The 19,884-nt window shown below is 40.5% G+C and overlaps 1 protein-coding gene and 1 long non-coding RNA gene across 2 annotated transcripts; both read right to left on the reverse strand.

Moving 5' to 3' along the window:
- Positions 1–797: 797 nt before the first annotated feature.
- LOC119787673 lies at positions 798–7,934 on the reverse strand. The gene is made up of 3 exons (XR_005281350.1): positions 7,802–7,934; positions 7,552–7,702; positions 798–1,279 (listed from the first exon to the last, which is right to left on the reverse strand). It is a non-coding gene; the product is annotated as an uncharacterized LOC119787673 (long non-coding RNA).
- Positions 7,935–10,179: 2,245 nt separating this feature from the next.
- On the reverse strand, positions 10,180–13,539 carry mafaa (v-maf avian musculoaponeurotic fibrosarcoma oncogene homolog Aa). Its single transcript, XM_038291653.1, has one exon. The coding sequence runs from the start codon at positions 12,649–12,651 to the stop codon at positions 11,716–11,718; it is 936 nt and encodes a 311-aa protein (XP_038147581.1). The 5' UTR covers positions 12,652–13,539; the 3' UTR covers positions 10,180–11,715.
- Positions 13,540–19,884: the final 6,345 nt, after the last annotated feature.

The following is a 19,884-nucleotide window of genomic DNA, read 5'->3' on the forward strand; positions in this document are numbered from 1 at the left end:
TGGAAGAAGGTGAGAAGAGTAATGAGAACAGCAGAGAAGATCATCAGGGTTCCTCTTCCCTCCATTAAAGACATTTCATCCCAGCTCTGCGTGTCCCGAGCCCGTAACATTATAAATGACCCCTCACACCCCCACCATGGACTGTTCTCCCTGGAAAGAGACTTCGAAGCATTCGATGCAGGTCCAGCAGATTCCATAAAAGTTTCTTCCCCACTGCCATTAGACTGCTGAATGTTGTGTAAAATGGGATATTTTATTTATTTAAAAAATAAAAATTATGTTATAACTGTAAATATACAGTCATATGTTTATATTACTTTTTTTAAATGTATTTATTGCTATTTTTCAAGGCTGCATTTAAAAAAAAAAAATTGTCTAGAGCTGTTTTAAACAAAACTTTTTTTGTGAACACTCGTATACAAAATGACAAATAAATCTGTCTAAATTAAAAAATAAAGCAATAAGTTCATATATATTATTCTAAATTTAAAGTGTTTCTTGATATCATTTTGATTTTCTTGCTTGAAAAACATAAAAAATTAAGAGCAATGATTACTCTTAAGATTTATAGGTAGAACGCCAAGCACTGAGGTTTACATTAGTTACTCTAAATTAAGCTGTTCTTTGAAGACCTCACCACAACTATCAGAGAGAAGGTCTTTCTATATGGTAAACTTTCACCTGTATTTATAAAAGATTTTGGTTGAAATGTGATTGATGTATAAAAGTTAAAATACAGTTATTAGAATCAACTGTGTTCACCAACTTTGGTCACAAAAACAAGGAAGTTCAAAGAAGTTCAGCTCTGCTACTAAATGTTAGACATTTCTCCATTGGGGTAAGGTGGGGATACATTTGTTGCATTTCAAGCACTGATCGCCTACAGGGGTCCCAAAATAAAAACAAGGAACTCCCTTGTGGCTTTTTATTTCTATACATTTTCACTTCCAAGAACAGAGCTAGGCTCAGCACGCTGTAAGCACTTTGTCTGAGGCTTCTTAATACTTAGAATCTGGACTGAAAAGTGCCCTTTTGAGTTTTCTTCCAACATTGCTGTCTTATTACATTAACCCTGTGGGTTCTGTGGGCTGTGTTTCCAGTCAAGACTGAGTGGATCCACCGTGTGTAAGTGCTCCGGGTGCAGGAAGGCAGTCTGTGGTGTGGCTGCGGGCCAGGCCGAGTGGAATAATTGATTGCCCATTGACCCTCCACTGCCACTGCGGACAGTCCTCTCCACTGCATTACTGCACAGACTGAACAGCTTCTTGACTTTGTGCACCTGAGAAGACAAAGTATTCAAAGGAGTTATAAACAACAGAAGTTTGATTTAAAACCACTTTTATGTATTTTGAATGTGATATGTTAGAAAAATGGAATACCGGTGTCATGTACAAAGTATAAAATCTCCTGAAAAGCTGTTTACCTACGATTTTTTTTTACGTGTTTCTAAGGTTCTTTTAGATGTTTTCTTGACTACATATAAAAAATAAATCTATATGTTTATTGGTGGGATTCCTGCAGTGATGCCACTCAATATGGACTTGAGATTAAAGCCTTCAGAGATTTACATCTGTGCATTAAATTAAGATGTTATAATCGGAGAGCTGTCATTATCTTGGAGCTGATGACTGGCTTAATTATCCATTTCATTCACCTGTCTAATTCTGCCCAGTTCCCAATCACTGCTCATCTGATCCACCTGCTCCTGCCTCTATTTAGGTGCTTGCTCCCAGTCAGCAGGGCCAGATTATTCTTGTTCTCTTTAACCAGTGGTGAGTGTTTTTAGAGTGCGTTAGTGTTTCTTATTTTCTGACCCTGACCTGTTCTGCCTCCCAACCGCTGAGCCTGCCTGTTTCCATCTGAACGGTTTATATGAACTGTCTTCGGGCTCATGGACCTCCGAGCCTTCCTGCTCCTGGCTTGGCTTTGAATTCCTGGACCTCTGAGCCTTTCTGTTCCTGCTCTGACCTGGCTTTGGAGTCCTGCATGTTCTCTGGGGCCTTGAGAGATATTATTGTTCTGCAAGCAAACTCTGGGTCTACTGATTTAAAACATCTGCAAGACCCTCAAAACAGAGATCTAGACACCATCTATTTCTGGTTCCACCAGGTCAATAAAGAAAGTATTTTTTGGTGTTGATACTATTACTGTGGTTTATTTGTGCATATGGTACATAAAACTACAAACCACAACTGTAACCAATGACTGGCTGATTGCTGAATCACTGGCACTTAGAGACAAAAAGAAAGGAAGTGAAACATGAAGGGAAACGACAGTGGCAGATTGAGAGATTCAGCAGGAATTGAACCACTCCCTAAAAGCTTGACTAAGTAAATCTTCTGGCGCTTAACTGACAATAAAATAAGGCAAGCAAGACATCTGCAAAGGGAGTTAATATAAGCAGATGAGACCCTGAAAACAAGCAGAACATCACAAACAGAAAATTAAATATCTATAGTAAAATACTTTTTTATTTTTCTCTCACCAGCCTCAGAATCTGGACAAGATTCCTCTTTTGAGGGATAAATCAAATGTTTAATTTTAAACTCTTAGGTGAGAAATAGGATCTTTTTCTTTCATTTAAACCCCTCATTCTGATTGTTTTCCAGTGCATCATTTGTTTAGTTTGTTTGTTGGTTTATTACAGTATTTTCAAAGCATGGGACAAGGTTAGATTTGCTGTTTGGGCATATTTTCTCCTGTGATAGCATGTTTAAATTTGTCCACTCAGCATGCAGCATGTCAGTGTGTTTGAATGTGTGTGTGTTCTCAGTATGGAGGCAGGGTACACAGCTCAGTCAGGGGGTCGCAGCGCCAGCGGTGCCAAATTGCTTTTCTTGGACGTGTATGGTGGGGACCACTATAGTGAACCCCCCCCCCCCCCCCCCCCCCCCGCACCCCCACCCTTCCCGTTCTAAGTGGGGGGGGGGGGGGGGCTCCAGGCCCCTGGGTCACTAACTCTATCACCAGATCAAGAGTAATAATTATTAATACCCCACGAGTGTTAACAGCACGCAGGTGATTTATCAAAAATGTCGATTACGTTTTGCACAGGGTGACAACTTTTTATAGCTGAGCACGTCCCAAAGGAGCCGTTCTAAATGGAGCACGTGGCTTCAAGAGGAAACTCACAGGTTTCTAATAAATAAATACAAAATCTGGACACAAACAGCTCAGAATCCCTGCTGCTGTCAAAAGTCTCAGATCTACATGAATCCAGATGAGGATCAAGATCAGAAACGACATTGAACAGAAATTAAAAGTTAATGAAAGTTTAAAAATTAAAGATTTTGAGATAAAATGTTCAACTTACAGGTCAAGTTATAAAAACTTTTTTATGATTTATAAACTGGGGAACTGCTTCTTTAAAATACATGATAACGTATTATTGTCTGTATACAGTGGCTTGAAAAAGTATTCATACCACATTAACTTTTTCCCATTTTGTCACATTACAACCACAAATAAACATATTTTGTTGGACTTTTTCATAGATTTCATAAGGTGGAATATAAATATGAAGTAGAAACGAAATTATACATGATCTGTTTTTATTATTTTATACATAAAAAAAACTGAAAAGGGCACTGGGCAAATGTAATCACCCCCTCTATGTCAAAGCCTTGTGGAACCATCGGTTACAGATATTACGGCTCAGAATAGAGCTCTGCAGATCTTTTAGGGCCTCTGCCAGCTTGGCTCATCTAGACTGGCATTTTCCCATTCTTCTTAGCAAAACAACTCAAGCTCAGTCAAATTAGATGGAACAAACGTTTCCAGGTTTTGCTACTCTTTCTCGATTGGGTTTAGTTCTGGACTTTGGCACATTTTAAAGTGTCTGTTTTGTTGTAAATCATTCCACTGAAGCGCTGGCTTTATTTTTAGGGTTGTGCCCTAATCCCATCCCAGCCTCAAGGCTTTTGCAGAATCCAACAGGTTTTCTTCCAAGCTTATCCTGCATTTGGCTCACTGTATCCTTTCATTAACTCAGACCACCTTCCTGTCCCTACTGAAGACAAGCATGCCCAGACCATGACGTCTCCCGTCTGTGGTCACCTACAATTTTGGAGAGGTGCAGCAGAGTGTCTGCGGCAGGGGCGGGGGCACATTTGCATTCACTGTGACACACACAACCTGGTTTCCTAGTATAAAGCAGCCTTAAGCCTATAGCAGCATAACTATAGAGATATAGGGTAACTTGAGCCACTCTAACTATAAGCTTTATCAAAAAGGAAAGTTTTAAGCCTAACCTTAAAAGTAGACAGGGTGTCTGCCTCACGGACTAAAACTGGTAGTTGGTTCCACAGAAGAGGAGCCTGATAATAAAAAGTTCTGCCTCCCATTTTACTTTTAGAAATTCTAGGAACCACTAGTAAACCTGAAGATTGAGAGCGAAGTGCTCTGTTAGGAACATAAGGAGCAATCAGCTTTATGTGAGAAGGAGGATTTTAGATTCTATTCTAGATTTAACAACAAGTCAATCAAGCTAGGATAGGAGAGATATGATCTCTCTCTTTAATTTTCATCAGAACTCTGGCTGCAGCATTTTGGATCAGTTGAAGGCTATAGCTTAAGGACTTCTCGATAGTAAAGAATTACAATAGTCCAGCCTTGAAGTAACAAATGCATGGACTAGTTTCTCAGCATCACCCTGGACAGTATATTTCTAATTTTTGCAATACTCCAGGAGGAAATTCTAGAAACCTTCAGTGTCTGATTAATAGCTCTTCTGTGGAGAGACTCCCCTTAAGCTGTGGGTCTCTGCAGTTCATCCAGAGTAACTATGGGTCTCTTAGCTACATTTCAAAACGTTTTTTTGTGTGGAAGTTTAGCAGGAGGGCGTTGTCTATGTAGATTAATTCTATTTTCAGATGATGGATTGAACAATGCTCTGTGAGATTTTCAAAGCTTGGGAAAGTTTTTCACACCTTTAAACATCTCCATAACTTTATCCCTGACCTGTCTGGTGTTCTCCTTTGACTTTATGGTGCTGTTTGACCAAAATCAACCAACATCTGAGGCCGTCTCAGGGCAGCTGTATTTGTACTGAGGTTAGATTACACACAGGTGGACTCTTGACTATTTATCATTAGCAATCATCAAGCAACTTCTGAAGGCAATTTGTTGCATTCAGGGAGAGAAGGGATGCATTTTTGCACTTTTGCAAACCACACCAATAAATATTTTATCAGTAAAAAATCAATTTCAATAAAAATCACTGCAAAAAATTAAAATCTCGGTGAGTCATTTTTTTCTTAAAATAAGTGCCCTTTTTCTTTAACTTTAGGCTTTGCTTATGGAACACGACAATTTACAATTAAAATAAGAAAGAACAATGCCATTGCCTTATTTCAATAGCATATTATCTGATTATCCTATTTTAAGAGTAAAAATACTCATGCCATTGGCAAATCATCATATTGACCCCTTAGGGATCTATACGAACACTGGAAAAACAATCTAGAAATAAGTAACATTTTCTTAAATTACGGGTATTTACCCTTAATTCAGAAAACATTTCCTTATTTCTAAATACTAATAATTTACACTGCTTCTTATTGTTTGACAGATAATTATCTAATTTTCCATACAATAGGTTGAAAAGTTGAAAGACGATCATTTCACACCTAAAATGTTAAGGTGTGTGAATAAATTTGAGGTTTCACTATAAATGCTAAAATTATTTTCTCATTATCAAAAACAAACAGATGTAATTTGCCAAACTGTTTGCTGTGTGTTTTTATTAGTCAGTTGTAAAAGTGGATGAATGTGAATAAAATAATTTAATTATCTTTGTTGGGTATAGGTGAGCAGATTTTTGCTAGGTTGCTAGGTTTTTTTGCAGCATAGGCCTACTGCAAAAATCTACTTTTATGTTTACATAATTGCATCTTATCCCCTTATGTTTGAGATGGAACCATTTAGTAGTGATAGATGATGGGGACACAATCGGAGAGAAAGTTTGAGGTTTCCGACTGTCCAATCGGTCTGTTCACCTTTTATTGATCTGCTGAGTTGGAATCTAAAGTGAAATAGACTGATTAAAAACAAGTGTCTCAAAACAAGGATCCATCCATCATCTGACACGCTTGTCCCGAGTGGGGTTGCGAGGGGTGCTGGTGCCTATCTCCAGCAGTCAACGGGTGAGAGGCAGGTCACACCCTGGACAGGTTGCCAGTCCATTGCAGGGCAACACAGGACAAACAACCATTCACACACACACACACCTAAGGACAATTTAGAGAAGCCAATTTACCTAAGGACAATTTAGAGAAGCCAATTAACCCAACAGTCATGTTTTTGGACTGTGGGAGGAAGCCAGAGTACCCGGAGAGAACCCATGCATGCTCAGGGAGAACATGCAAACTCCATGCAGAAAGACCCTGAGCCAGGAAACGAACCCAGAACCTTCGAGCCGCAGGGCAGCAGTGCTAACCACTGCTCCACGGAGCAGCCCAAAAACAAGGATATGCTATGAAAATATAATATCAAAATAAATATGTCTTCCACCAGAAATGGTGCTATTTCCCAAGGAATATTTAAAACTGAAAAGCTGATCTTTTGTTTCATCTTAATTATTTGCTCATCCTTAATGCAGACACAGCTGTGTTGCTCAGATTTGGGTGGGAACTTGTAGAGAAATGCTAAAAACTCTCAAAGGGTGAAGCAGTGGAGAGCAGTGGCCTATAGAGAGCATGGTGTGTGCCTACTGGAGTGACCGCAATGTTCACCTGTTCTGAGGTCAGACTCATTCTGCAGTCCCTGAGCAAGATCCCTAAACCCAGAATGCCCCCTGAGTTCAACTCAGGATAGCAGCTCACTGTTCCACCAAATGCAGAGGACAGATTTCTCCACTATAAAGACATGTTTCCTTTCTCCTTGTCTTTGCTTTCCACAGACATAACATCTGGTTAGGCTACCTAATTGTATTTGAATGAAGATTCCGCCTATCATTAACCCAGCCTGGCTTTAGAATGTATAGCAGTATTTCTTTCTTTTTTATTTGGAGTTTTGGATGCTCAAGCAAATTATACAGCCATAGAATACATTTTAAACCCTTGTTTTTTTTCAGTTCCTTGATCTAAAAGAGAACAAGGGTGGTTTAATCATATTTCCATGGTTGTATGCCAGTACCTGTGTTTTGGAAAGTTGCTCAGCTCAGTGGAAAGAGGTATCTCTGGTTAAACTGACCTTAAAGTCGTCGAACTGGTTGTTTTCATAGATGACAGGAGTTGGATATTTACTAGTACTTCTCTTTGATATTCAGCACTGAATAAAAAGGGTATACCAACGAATCGGCTTAATGCATGTGCTAGTATGAAGGTAAAAAAAAAAAGACTCTTCCAGGATTCTGGAAATCATCAAACAAACTTTGTGAAAATAAATTCCCCAAAGCTTCTACCTGCTGAAGTGTTCAGCAGCAATGCAATGGTGAGGGGAAGGAGGTCATTATCAGGTTGATTAAAAGGATGTGAATCCATCAGCTGCTGTTTGTCTGCACTCTGTTTATGACGCGCAGATGCAAGTGTGTGTGTGTGTGTGTAGGTATACTGTAGGTAAGCTGAGCCGAAGAGACGCTGACTGTGTCAAATCTCAGCAGCAGCAGACGCCAGAGACGCACCACAGCCGCCCCCCCTGCTTCCATCTCTGTTTCCCTCCATCCCTCCTCAGTCGCTTTGTTTGAGCTCAGATGGACTCTGCCCTGATTTATAGAAAGAAAAGCCCTCAGAGTAGTCACAGTGATATCTCTCTCTACCACACACACACACACACAGTGAGCCCCCTTCAGTCTACAGCATACCACCACATCCTGCCTCAGGTACACACAGACAGACACACACACGCTTCCCATCTCAGTGCGAGGTGACGGCTGTCACACAGCTCAGCGTTTCCTCTGAGTCAGCAAAACCAGGAAGAGGAGCGGAGTGATGGAGAGGCTGAAGAGGAAAAAAAAAGAGACCAAGAAAAGAGATATAAGGAGAAAATTAAGATTTCAACTCAAAGCTGAATGTTCAACCCATAAAAAGACTCAGCAAATTTTAGTTAATTTGGAAAGTTGGATTGCAGAGATAAGAAAGATGCATGCACTCTTATCAGCTAAAAACATCCATCCTTATTATTGCTCTATTAAAAGATGATGATAAATGAACACTGACTAATTTTGAACTGAAAAATGCTGCTTTTCAATTTCGACCAATCAGCTAAAGGATGTAATTAAATTCATTAAACAAAATATCTTAAAGATAATGATTTGGCAATTATGTTATGTCATATCAAAGGTGTGAAAGCTTGCACAGCAAATTAAACAGAAAAAAGCTGTAACAGAGAAAGGAAGTTTTATCTATTAGAATGTAAAAGTCATCACCAAATCCACAGACTTTTTACCGTCTAACATTTGAATTTAGTTTTATGATATCATATTGGAGCTCGATCGAACACAAATGATGCATGAATTATTTCTTATTTAAATCGGTTGTGTTAAATAACATTATTTGATTTTTGTGCTTGTTTGTTCTATATGTGACCTAAAATAAATTTCTCTTCTCGATTTTCACAAAGAGAAATAGTAATAATGATGCAGAATAAGGGTTTGGCTCAGTGATAACAGCTGACTACATTCATACATACATACAGATATATATATATATATATATATATATATATATATATATATATATATATATATATATATATATATATATATATATATATATATATATATATATATATATATATATATATATATATATATATATATATATATATATATATATATATGCATTCTAAAAATAAGAAAAATTCTAAACAAATCAACAACAAACAAACTCTAATGCCAAACTACAGTTTTTAATAACGATATATAAAGTTTGGCATTAAAAGCCACACCAGAGGGTCAAACAGAAAGCAGCTGTAGCTTCAGTGACGCATCACTGACCTGCACCCATCCCGCGGTCTCCACACACAGACAGACACACACAATTACACACACCGTTTCCTAATCACACACTCCGTCACGGCGGGTTATGATCCGTGTTTGAAGTGAGCCACAAGCCGCCGGACCTGACGGCGGTGTCACATCAGCACCAACCCTGGATGGCGCTTGTCTCCAGCTTTGCGCCCCATCTTACGGCCATAAACAGACCCATTTAGGGCAGGCACGGGCACGAGAACGCGTGCACGCTACCCTCCCAGCACAGAACAACAAGATGTCACGAAGTTATCCCGAGGTGAACAGGGAAGTTTAATGGTTCAGAGGGAAGCAGTGAGCTTCACACAGCCGTCTGACTTGGAAGTTGCGCGCAGAGGCCCGCAGTCAAGCAGCCGGAGTTTGGACAGGGCAGGGAGGGTTCGGTCCTTCTGTCTTTCAAAGACAGAAACACGCGCAAACAGAGATCTGAAAATGAAAGCAGGGATGCAAAAGGTCAGATCATCCTCTGCCCAAACATCCTGCGCTCTGATGCGGGGCGACAAACCAAACGCGGCCCTCTGAGAAAAGCTCCGGGTTCAGGCTTCACCGGGTAGAGCCTCTCTTGAAAACAAAAACGAGGGGGAAAAAACGTCTAAAAAATAAATAATACGATATGAGAGTAGGTTTTATGATAAATTAAATATACGTTGATATTATTAACATAGTTGATATTGATATATGTAAATTATCTAAATAATAAAGCATGTTTTATATGCGCGCAAAACCCGTATCACTAATTTCCCCCCCCATTTTTATTAGATAAATCAATTAGAGATATAGGCCTATATTATGAATATCAAATCAGCTGTAATATGGATTAATTTAGAACGAATAGCCTATTTTAAGTTGCGCATTTATTTTATTTTCATAACTTTTTTATTATTATTTTCTTCTAACAGGAACATCTTAGGCTGCATATCATTTCGGAAATTTCTATTTTCGTTTTTTGTAATTGTTGCAAATCCAAACCAAGTTCCGATGTCGCTTATAGGCAAAAAATAATAAATAAATAAAATAAATAAATAAATAAATAAATAAAATTGATTAAAAAAGATAAGTACAAAAAGTAGCACCGATAATCTCTGATAGAATGTTCTAAATAATTTTATTTCTATTCAATTAATTTATTCTTCTTAAAATATTATTGATAATATTTAACTTTTTGAAGAAAACCCTTTGTTGTAACAAGCAGACAGCAGCAGTGTCACAGATTTGGGACAGAACTTTTTATTAAACAATATGAAAACAAGAGTTTCTCAAACACTTTTTTTCCACTTTGCAGATGTTTCCACTTGCTAACAGATCAGGACAGGTCCGTTAGATAAATATAGAAATCATATGTACAGATATACATCCACAGCACTGTGCAGAAGTCTGAGTCCAAATACCGATCCAATTATACTGATTTTCAAAGGTCTATTAAAAATGATTTATTTAATTGGTCGGAAATTACTGTAAATTCTATGATAGATTTTTGACATGAAAAAAACGATTTTATTTTATTCAAACACCAGAACGCTTCTGCACAATATTGCACATATATCTAGGCAGCAGATGACACACGAACTTGTTGACAGAGTAATGATGGCAAAATGTCCCGTTAGTTTTTCTAACAATCAAGCATCCTCCCCTTCTTAAGACACCGGGCTGCAAGGGAAGCCCCGCAGGCCCAACAACTCATTATCTAAAATGAAAATTAAAAAACACAGAGAGAGAAAATAAATCATTAAATCTTTTTAATCTTCAGATTGGTGCATAGAGTTTTAGCAGCAGTCCTTTCCCATCCTTTAAATCAAATTTACATCCAGGTTAAAAACAAAACATATCTCCAGTTTGCTCTTTAGTGCAGGTTCAACATGTTCAGCAGGAGGAGGAGGATACCACAGACAATTTGCATGCTGTAACATACAAACATTTGGATTAAGACATTTCGAAGAATCCAAGCAACAAAAGCCTTAAAAAGAGCAAAGATAAAACAACACAGATCACTGCTTGTTTTTTTCTCTACATAATATATACAGGTGGAAATAAATACAGTCTAAAATCTGGCTCAGGTAATCTCTTTTTGTCGTTTTTCTTTTCCTTTTAAAACAATAGAAAAAACTGATTGAAAAAAGCAAGTAGAGACGCATCCATAAGTTTTGCAGTGAAGCAGATTGTTTTTTGTTTTTTTTGTTTTGTTTTTTTGCACTTCAGTTCACACCTCTCGGGGGGGCTTTTCTGCATACCCAGACCTTACAGATGGCAGAGGAAGGGATGCATGGATGGGGGAGAACCCATGGGTCATGCTTTCCATACATATGTGGAGGGGATTTGGCTGAAGGTTACCATACATGTCCTGCATGCAGGGTTGCAAAAGGATGAGAGGACTATTACACTTGCATTACTGAGAGTCTCTGCGTCACAGCGCATTCTCCTCCAGCGGTCTGTGCTGATGCTTCTGCCTTCTTCTACCACAAACGCAGCGCTTTCTCTGGATTAAGACAGTCATTGGTTTATAAGACTTCTGACAGGAAAAGGGTCTGCAGACTGAAAGTGATCCCGTGTGCCGACCTGACTGGTTTGTTGTGGACTTGCAGAAGTTTAACAACTTTAAGACTCACAGATGTGACGCTTGTGCGCACCTAACCTTTATTTGTTAAGAAGATGAGATTAAACGTCTTTTTTTGTTGAGGAATAACCGTAAACACAAATCAGAAAAGATCTTTAGAGTCAGAAGAGGGTAGAGGCAAGGGCTGTAATGTCTTTCACATGAAGTAGTCGGTGCTGGCCTGTTTCCCAGACGGATCTCTTGTGTTCGCGGGCCCACCGGAGTTGTAGGTCCGGCTGGCCAGCTTCTCGTACTTCTCCTTGTACAGATCCCGCTCTTTGACAAGGCGCGCCACGTCCTGCTTCAGCTGCTCCACCTGATTCTGCAGGGTGCACTTCTCGGTCTCCAACATGTGCCGCTGCTGGACGCGCTTGAAGCGACAGGACTGCGCGTAGCCGCGGTTCTTCAGGGTGCGTCGCTTCTGCTTCAGGCGGATCACCTCCTCCTTGCTGAAGCCCCGCAGCTGCCGATTCAGCTCCCGCACAGTCATGCTCACTAGCTGCTCGTCCGAGAATCGGTCCTCCAGGCGGCTGTGGTGGCCGTGGTGGTGGTGATGGTGATGGTGGTGGGCCTGATGGTGGTGCGCGGCCGAGGTCGCGGACAGGTCCTCTCCGACGTACTGCTGCCCGCGGAAGCCGTCGTAGGCCTGGTGATGATGGTGGTGATGGTGAGCGTTGCCTATCAGGGCCTCCACTGCGTCCTCCGGGGTCAGATTCAGCGCCTCTGGGTTGATGTGGTGCTGGTAGCTGGGGATCCAGTACAGGTCCTCCAGCTGAGGCTTGCCCGTGTTGTTGTGATTGTTGTTGCCGCTGCTGTTGTTGCTGTTGCTGCCACCGTTCACGCCACCGGGTAGGCCCTGGTTGGGCTGCGCGCCCGGGCTCGGAGCGCAGAAGCTGGGCGAGGAAGGCACGGAGGAGCAGGGGGTGCTGATTGGCGTGGAGGACAGTGAGCCGGAGGGCAGGCGATGACAGAAGCGGTCGGCCTCCAGCGGCTCCTTCTTCACCTCAAACTTCATCAGATCGAAGTCGTTGACGTACTCAATGGCCAGAGGGCTGTTAGGCAGCTCCGCGCTCATGGCGAGGTCGGTGGCCATGTCAGTCCATGCGACGACACCTGGCCTCACAGCCAAACCGACAGCGGGCAGATTGCGAAGGGAATTAAAAGCCTGTATGGTGTATATAGGCACACGCACACGCCCGGTGCGTGGAAGTGCTGCAGGCCCGGTGGGTGGGAGGAGAAACTTATAAAGGCTGCGCGTTCGACAGGCCGCTTCTATATATAGCGGAGCGAATATACGTCCGCATGTAAATGAACTTGTACACCTGCCAGTTCGCCTCCGCTCGCAGCTCTTGTTGACAACTTATCCCAGGTCAGATGAAGGCTTTAATAGCAGGAGCCCCTGAAGCGGCTGTAACTGGAGCCCGCTGACTTTGGAGACACCGGCTTGTGTTGTCCTCTCTTCACTTTGCAGAGCGCTCTCTTCCTGATTTACTGCCCCCCTGTTCTCTCCCGCTCTCTTTTTTTGTTTGTTGTTGTTGGTCAGAAGTATATTCCAACCATCAGTCGTCTCCCTCTGCTGTTTTAGTCACAACAGCATGACCAGGCTTCGAAAGTTTCTCACTTAGTGCACATCGACCGGTGCGCAGGCGTGCGTAAAAGTGTGTGGAAAAAGTCCCAGGAATCAAAACTGTCATCTGCAGGCACCCCTGTTTTCGAAGTTCATAAAAGTCTTAGATGAAACATGAAAGTTGGAGGTCTTACTTGGAGACAGGAGCTGTTCCTCGTTATTGTCCTTAGTCCATATTTCTAATGGAAGCTCGCATCTCGCCCTCTCCGGGTCGCGCTCCTGACCTTAACGTGTTGATTGTGTGTAAAATCTTACTTAAGAGGTGATAAATTCCACTGTTTTGTCTCTAACTATCCTCTAAAAGCACCCCAAGGCTTCCAAGTGAGAACCAAGCAGTATCAGCGAGGCGCTGAGAGGCAGCCTCTTATAAACAGTGCGCCCCCTTCGCGTACACCCGACCCTCCCACTCAGAGGGGCGACGGGCCAATGGGAGGACAACACAGGCGCGTGGTTTAAGTGAGGCTGTTTGCTCCGTCCGAGGAGACCAGAGCGGAGCCGAAGTAGGCGAGGGAAGCGGAGCGCGCATCAATGCATGCATGCAGGCAAAACAGGTGCTGCAGATCCCCCCCTCTAGTGACCAAGCCTGCGCTACTGCACGGCGGAGCTCAGGGAAACAGACTCTATGGGAGATCCTCCGGGATAAAAACAAACAAACAAACTTTACTTTGAGCAGAAATTATTTTTGCATACAGCAAAGCGAGGTATTGCTCATAAATATGTCTCCAATTAGAATGAAATTAAAAGAAAACTTATATGATTTTGTTAATCCACGTTGGAGTCAGTGGAACTCCATATATGGTGCAAAAAAAGGCTTAAAGGTATAAATTGGGAAATTTCAAACATATAAAAAACATCTGCTGTAGTTCAACGTTCAATTTTCTCTGTGATGCAGTATTATACTGATTATCTTGGTGTACTGTACACAATGCAAAGTCTTGTACTAAATTTTATTGTACTGCAAACCAAATTTTGGGTTTGGTGATTTCAACCAAAATAACATAATTGTCAGTCATTGCACTCGGATTCTGTAAATTGATTCTTTAATAGAAAGAAGTTTTCCACAAAATCAGCTGAGTGATTTTGTTTGCCTTTTACTAAACCAGTAGTTTTCAGCTTAAAGACCACCTGAAAAGTTTAGAAAAGTGCTAATATTTATTTTTATTTATTTGTGAGAACCGGAAAAATAGTTTTTTGTCCTAAACGCCTCCCCATATTTTTCTATAATTGTTATGGCACACTGTTCAGGGCAGCATTGAGCGGGGGCGGCTAAGTGTGGTGGACAAATATTTTTCTATTTTCTACTCTTTGACTGTACAGGAATCGTCTCTGGTTCCAGATTTTAAACACATAAAACCCTCTATATCTCCTCCTTTCCTCTCCAGGTCTTTATCTTTTCATAGAATATGTGTAGATTTGTCTGTGCATATTTACTTTTATAAAGTGCAAAACAATGAATAGGGATTCATCTTTACGGTTTAAAAAGTGCGACTTACCCACCCGATAGAAACCACCGGAATCGTAGCAGTTAATTAAAACTGAAACATCCAAGTTATGAAGAGCAACTAACGAGTTTATGGCATTGACTAGATGTAATAACTTTGTTTTCATTGGTTATTTGGAAACTGATTCAGCAGCTTAGTTTGTTAATGCCTTGAGACAGCTTGGCTTTAAGGAGCATTAATTAGAAGAGATTTTATTTAAATAAACTCAGCTTAGACATAATCAAATGCTGAGTTGGATAACTTTTAATATTAACCTTGTTTAATTTAAGCAATCAAATTCAAAAAGGGAAACTATATTAGATTCATCATAGAGGGATTATAGACCTATCCATCCATCCATCCATCCATCCATCCATCCATCCATCCATCCATCCATCCATCCATCCATCACGTGACAGACATGTCACCAGTCTGTCACGCAACACAGAGACACACAACCATGCACACACACGCTCACACCTACTGTAAAGACAATTTAGAGAAGCCAATTAACGGTCAATTTTTTTGGGCTGTGGGACCTAGAGAAAACCCACATACTGTATGCACAGGGAGAACATGCAAACTCCATGCAGAAAGACCCCGGGCAAGAATTGAACCCAGAACCTTCTTGGTGCAGGGCAGTATCTTATAGAAAATTAAAACCTAAAGTTCACTTTCTCAGATATCAAAATAACTCCAATAAAAACATAAAAATGATTTTAATGGAAAAATGTTGTCCTACATAACACATGTAAAGAACTGTAGTATTGGCACTGAATACATGGTTTTGGTGCCATTTGCATAAATCACTGCATTGATGCGGAGCAACATGTCAAGGTCTTCAGGAAGCATTAAACTCATCTTTATTGGTTCCGGTATTTTCTTATCTTCCTCCTGACAATACTGCATGGATTCCGCGAGGGATTCAGGTCAGGCCAGACTGCTGGCCAGACAACAGTGATCCAATTTGGCAGAGTGGGCAGGTACCAGGCTATGTAGGAAAATAAAATCGCTATACAGTTTGTCAGCATCTCCACTTGATGGAAATTTAACACTGAACCTATAACAACTTGAGTTCTTTTCCTCTTTACCCTTTGGCTCTAGGGTGTATATTTTCAAAATATAAAGTTGAAGTGATAACTCAGGAATACAATTTAGTTATGTTTCTACTTAGATAATTCTTATGTAGTGTCTGCTTTAAGAATATTTTACCAAGAAATATTACTATTTTAGCCCATGTCATGAGTTTGAGATACTAAGTTTAATTTACACTTTTTCCTTCCACCGAACTATATAAATATAAAGAACACTCTGTGAACAGCCAGCTTGCTTTACTAAAACCTTTTGTGCATTAGGTTATACACTACTGTTCAAAAGTTTGGGGTCACCCAAACAATTTTGTGTTTTCCTGAAAAGTCCCACTTATTCACTACCATACGTTGTGAAATGAATAGAATGAATTGATGCTCCAGAAACTCAATCTGCTCAAAGGAGGGTCAGTTTTGTAGCTTCTGTAACGAGCTAAACTGTTTTCAGATGTGTGAACATGATTGCACAAGGGTTTTCTAATCATCAATTAGCCTTCTGAGCCAATGAGCAAACACATTGTACCATTAGAACACTGAAGTGATAGTTGCTGGAAATGGGCCTCTATACACCTATTGCACCAAAAACCAGATATTTGCAGCTAGAATCATCATTTACCACATTAGCAATGTAGGCTATAGAGTGTATTTCTTTAAAGTTAAGACTAGTTTAAAGTTATCCTCATTGAACAGTACAGTGCTTTTCCTTCAAAAATAAGGACATTTCAATATGGCCCCAAACTTTTAAATGCAATAATTCTCTATAGGGCATAAAACAGCTCTCTATCAAAAATAGGTTTATTGGCTTTTGTAATATTTTTATTCTGTGATAAGCTGGATTGTTGAACTTCATTAAGTCATGCTATCAACATGAATAGAAAAAATATGGCTTGGTGTAAGAAAGTTTATGGATTGTATGAAGATACATTTTAACTATGTTGTTGAGATACACTTCTGTGTGTGTTTATAGAGCACGGGTTTTGAGTTCTCTGTTTTGTTGCATTTAATATTAAGATAAAAAGATCAGGTTTAACACAAGGCTAATTGATCTTCTTATTACAAACTTAGGCTGAAATAAGAAAACACACAGTATTAGGATTCCTATCCTAATCCCACACAGAATTAGTGTGGGATCAAAAAACACTGCAGCATTTACTGTGTTTCAGGATAGCAGAACTCAGAATTAAAACTCCTTATTTATACATTTCAAAGCAATGATCTTTTGAATTGACTGCACCTGCTTTTTGTTCTCTAACTGTAGGGTATAAATCTCTGCTTTTTATATCCACTTATCTCCTTTAGGGCCTTTGATACCACAAACCAGCAAATCTATCAATCACTGATCGATCAGCCTCTGCCACAGGAATCCAAAAATCAATCTGCATTTCCGCAGGTCTGCTTGGCGCCGTGGGTGTGCGTGGGTTAAGTATGATTGGGCAATCCCGGCAGGTTTTCATTCCCAATTAACTACATCTCATCCAATCGAGCCGCAGCGGCCCCATCAGGAGCAGATATCTCACTATGTTTTTTTTTTTTTTGTTTTTTTTTTTATTCCTGGGTCTGGGCAGCTTTCAGGTGAGGAGGTGGCGGGGAAAGATGTCGATATCGCTGATAAGCATCAAAAGGAGCAGGACTTAAACAGGGACCTGCCTTTTCAGCAGCGCCGCGGGGCCCCCAGGGGGCCCATCTGCGGCGCGCGCCCTGGTCTCCATCCGCGGAGGAAAAATGCCGATGAGTGTAAAAAAGAAACAGGTGGCAGTAAGTTTAAATTGGTCAGATGTGGAGAGGAAAGCCTTGCGCAGCTGCTGAGCTTCATTTCCAGTCCGAAGCGGTCATGAAATATACCCCCCCACCCCATTCAAACCTGCTGGCAGAGACGAAAAGGAGGATATGAGATGAAGAGGCGGAAATCATATCAAAGTATTTCAAGTTTAGGTGCGCTAAGTCATTAGAATAGGCTTTTTCTGAGCTGGCCATCAAACGGCGAACTAAGCAGTCTGCATTGAAAAGGCGCAGCTAAGAAGATCCAGGGGCCCCTTTCATTGTGAGGGGAGGGAGGGGGGGTCCGCGGCCGAAGCTTGGGACAGAAATATTAGAAGTCAGGCTTTTTCTTTGTGCTTTTTACATATTACTTCGCTGCAAATGCACTTCATGGCGACTTAAGCAAAAACGGACATCAGCAAGGTGGAGGATCTTTGCTGGGCTTTAGAGCCAAGGTGGCCCCGCATCACAGCTACTGGAGGGGGCCCAGGGTTATCACAGGCCTGGATGGATGGATGGGGGGTGGGGGGGGCGTCACTAATGCTGCAGAGCAGGAATCAGCTTTAATTTAAAGTTAAGGATCATCTTTCTTAATAGAGCAGGAGTTCAGGCTTTGCTTGGTGTCTCTCACACCCGTTTAAAAGTTTTGGTGTTGTTGATTAAAAACATGTCATTTTAAGAACTTATTTTAATCTTTATTGAACTTCAATCAATCCAAGGACAGACCTCCTAAAGTCAAATAAGAGCCAATTGGAAACAGGTGTCTCAGGTCAAACATACACTGATTTATTAATATTCCAGTTAAAAAGATGCTCAGACAGAGCGGGAATAGAGAGCATGGCAAATCACTTCAACACAACTTAAACAGCAAGGCATACACTGGAAAAATACATTTAGTCATATCTGAACTGAATATTTCTTTAGCAGCAAGAAGGTTCTTGGTTTCAATCGTTAAAAGAGGCTTTGTGTGAAAAGTCTGCATGTTCTCCCTGCATACACGTGGATCCTCTCTGGGTACTGTGTTCTTCACACAGTCCAAAAATATGCACACTTTTAGGTTAATTAGCCCTTTGGTGTGTATGTGCTTGTCAATCCTGTGTCGCCATATAAAAAGAGACAAATAAAGTTTTACTTAGTGATAAATAAACACCAACCATTGGTCACTCAAAAGTGCCTTTGGGGGTGAGTGGTCAAGCTCTCCTTATAGATCCAAGTCTATCAGAGAAAAACAAAACAAAAAACAAAACAAACAAAAATAAATGTCAGAATGGCACACGGATTATCAGACATAAGTATGTCAGGTCAGGAGACAGATCACAGGCTCATGTGGATTGTATCCCACAGGGCACAAACCAAGTACAATTCAATTCAATAACAAACTTCCAATTTAAACGACTTTCAATCTCTTAACTTAATTAACCTAAATGTTTGTCTGGATCGATTAAGCAGGTTGTATAAATCAATTTATGGGATATTTATAAAGGCCTCCGAAGTTTAAGTTTCTCCTGATTAGTTATTCGTAAATTCAACAACTAATTTTGTTTTCTTATTTTATTACTTTAACAGTACAAACAACAGTTACCGTATTTGCAGAGGCCAGGAGGGTTTTAGTGTTATGTCGGACAACATTCTGCCGGAGGTTTCTTCCTGTTAAAATGGAGTTTTCCTCACCACTGTCGCTACATGCATGCTTGAGGTGAGGGATTGCTGTTGAGTCAATAAGTCGATGCGATCAGCTGGTTTTCCTTAGAAAACTAATCTGACAGCATGATTGACATGAATTTAATTGATATTTTGAGGTGGCGGAAACTGGAATCTAAACAAAAACTTTGGAATGGAAGACTGCTTCTGCATAGAGTGCCCATCAAGCCTGGAAACAGTGCTGCAAAACTCAGTCTCCTTACCAAAAATAAATTGTGTCAGTATTTCATAGCTCCTGTGAAGAATTTATATCAACCTGTCATGGGCAAGTGTGCCTCACTGATTTGTAGTTTTAAATGACTTAGTCGAGCCATTGTTTTGCAAGGTTGAGACTGCTTTGCAACTTGCAACAATAGATAACTTTACAGACAAGAGCTTGATGCACAACCTGTTTGATCGCTTCTCTTGGTAGAATTGGGAGACATGGTTAAAAGTGGTTATAGCAGTATAACAATCCCAAACACACATCCTGCCTGCCTTTGGAACAAAGTATTGCAAACAGGAAGCTTCTTGACTGAGCATCCCCTATAGCTTGTTAAAAACTTCTGGACTAAAGCGTAGAAGCCATAGACCTTTAAATAGGCTTTAAATTCAACCATCCATAACAAGTGAAAATAAACTTTTAAGTGAGCGAAGGTGAGTTGAAGAAACAGTGAAAAACTAAGAGGCAT

Source organism: Cyprinodon tularosa, unplaced genomic scaffold (genome assembly GCF_016077235.1).
Source record: "Cyprinodon tularosa strain WSP-4 unplaced genomic scaffold, ASM1607723v1 ctg30, whole genome shotgun sequence".
In the NCBI taxonomy this organism is placed as follows: Eukaryota; Metazoa; Chordata; class Actinopteri; order Cyprinodontiformes; family Cyprinodontidae; genus Cyprinodon; species Cyprinodon tularosa.